This window comes from Otolemur garnettii, unplaced genomic scaffold, assembly GCF_000181295.1.
Source record: "Otolemur garnettii isolate 467f Iridium unplaced genomic scaffold, OtoGar3 scaffold00201, whole genome shotgun sequence".
Taxonomy (NCBI): domain Eukaryota; kingdom Metazoa; phylum Chordata; class Mammalia; order Primates; family Galagidae; genus Otolemur; species Otolemur garnettii.
This window is the reverse complement of record NW_003852596.1, coordinates 112253-114774: the sequence shown is the minus strand read 5'-3', so window position 1 is coordinate 114774 and position 2522 is coordinate 112253. Positions and strand designations below refer to the sequence as shown.

Below are 2522 nucleotides of genomic sequence, written 5' to 3'. Positions count from 1 at the left end.
ACAGCTCACAGCAACCTCCAACTACTGGGCTCAAGCGAGTCTCCTGCCTCTGCCTCCCTAGTAGCTGGGATTACAGGCACCCGCCACAATGCCCGGTTATTTTTTGGTTGCAGCCGTCATTGTTGTTTGGCAGGTCTGGGCTGGATTCGAACCTACTACCTTAGGTGTATGTGGCTGGCACCTTAGCCACTTGAGCCACCGGTGGCGAGCCCATGCTTTCATTCTTTTTTTTTTTTTTTGAAATAGTAAGAAAATGTCAATTTAATCATTTCTTTAGCAGGCAAGCAATTTGTAAACATTCAGTAGTGGCAGCATCCAAGTTACAAACAATTTAAAAAGAACCAAGATTAGTGATTATAATTTTTCCTTCCCTTTCCCCAAAAGAAAAAAAGAAAAGATTTGGAAATGAATGACTTAAAACCCTACGAACGTTGAACATTCAGTTACATCTTCAATCAGCCTTCTATGCATCCTCTCTGTTTTATTTTAAAAGATGTATCTACTCCTAAAATGCATCATCTTGCAATAACTTGCATGTGAGCGTTTGTAATCGAGGAAGTTCATGCTTTCATTCTTAATAGAGATATTACTCTGCCTTTAAGAGATCTTTGTGTAGGATTTGACTTCTGCAGAGTCCTTAGGGGCTAAACTATTCTAGGTGATTCAGTCTTTTCTGCCATAAGCCTCATGCACTTACCTACTATTGGAGAGCTAAATCCCTTCCCAATTTTAGCTGCTACTTCCAAAATGCCCACCTCATCTTCCAGTGAATTCTTAGCCCTTTTGGGTATCTTCTGTTCTCAGGTTCATAAGACAACATTCTCAATGCTTCCATCTTCTTGATCCCTCACAGACCTGAGAGCATGTACTGGTGGTTTGTCCCCACTTGCTTAAATGCTGGGGTTCATGGGGATAACTTGTCACCTAGTTTTTTTGTAGATGATGTCCATGGTGTTTATGGGTGTTGCTTTTGCTATTTACATTTTTATTTGGGTACTCAGATTAAAAAGCTAATGTTGCTGTTGCCACCACCTGCCCAGAATTCTGCTAATAATCTTAAACTATATTAACTCACTGAAATTCCACAACCACTTCATGAATTGGTACTGTCAGTACTCCCCGGCCATAGATAGAAGTTTTGATAATTTGTCCAAACTTACAAAGCTAGTAAGTTTAAAAAGCCAGGATTCTAATGATATCTAAAATTCTAGAACCTACATGTATATTCTTTATGATGATATTCACAAGACAATACATTACATATGTATGCATTTTATAGAAAATTTTCCAGGAATTTATTCTATAAAGTGAGAAACATTTCTTTTAATCCCTATATAATAAAACCTAACTCAAAGTTTGAGAAACTCATAGAAGTCCTCTAAAATGTAATGGGTCACAAAATGATAGATAGGTACAAAATCTTATAGCCAAATTCGTAAGGAAAAACTTGAAACTCTGACTTTCAAATATTACAGGTTATTGAATAGTGTAACATATGTAATTAGTTAAGTTAAATTTAATTCTAGAAATTATATCTAATCACTAGAATCATTGTATGTGCATGTTTATGAATAGGAAAAACGGCTCCCAAATTAAGTAACCGCTAATAACCTACCTGGCCTGCCTCGTGTAGGTGGAGATACAAATAAAGGCTGTACAGCATTCTGAGAAGAAACTGAAGTGGAACTACTAGTTTGATTAGCTGCTGCACAGCTAGGTAAGACTGGAGCTGGAACATTATTGGCACAGGAAGCTGCAATTGCTGCAGAATTTCCCATCACCTGCAAGTATGGAAGAAAGTTCAAAACTCTTTAAGTTTGGTGTCTCAAACATTATTATTTGCTATCTGATCCTAAATTTCAGGAAATAGTATTTTGTTCTGATAACTAGAACACTGCAAAAACAATCTTTATGTAGACCTTATATAGAAAGGTTATTTCTTTATAAGATCCCAGATGACTTCGAGAGCTTTAAATTTATAATTTATCATTTTTCTGAAAACATAGTAATGTGATTTTATTTATTTTTTTTTGGGGGGGGGACAGAGCCTCAAGCTATCACCCTGGGTAGAGTGCCATGACATCACAGCTCACAACAACTTCCAACTCCTGGACTTAAGTGATTCTCTTGCCTCAGCCTCCCAAGTAGCTGGGACTACAGGCGTCTGCCACAATGCCCAGCTATTTTTTGGTTGTAATTGTCATTGTTGTTTGGCAGACCCAGGCTGGTTTTGAACCCGCCAGCTCTGGTATATGTGGCTGGCGCCTTAGTTGCTTGAGCTACAGGCACTGAGCCAAGAAATGTAATTTTAAAAATCAAGTATCAAATTATATACAAAGGAAGTTTCTCACCCCTGCCCCCTCCATCTATCTAGTTGCCACCTTCTCCCTGAACAGGTAACTTTGGGATTTCTGGAACATTATTCCAGAGATTTGTTATATTCCTTTTTATATACATGCACATGTATTTCTCTGCATAAGCATATATATATATATATATATATATTTTTTTTTTTTTAAAGA

The 2522-nt window shown here is 37.3% G+C and overlaps 1 protein-coding gene across 1 annotated transcript in view; it reads right to left on the bottom strand.

Moving 5' to 3' along the window:
* Nucleotides 1-2522, bottom strand: part of ALG13 (ALG13, UDP-N-acetylglucosaminyltransferase subunit) — a 101641-nt gene that overhangs the window by 18447 nt on the left and 80672 nt on the right. Inside the window, 1 exon segment of the mRNA XM_003801180.3 lies at nucleotides 1616-1781. Within this exon segment, the coding sequence (XP_003801228.1) occupies nucleotides 1616-1781 (166 nt within the window).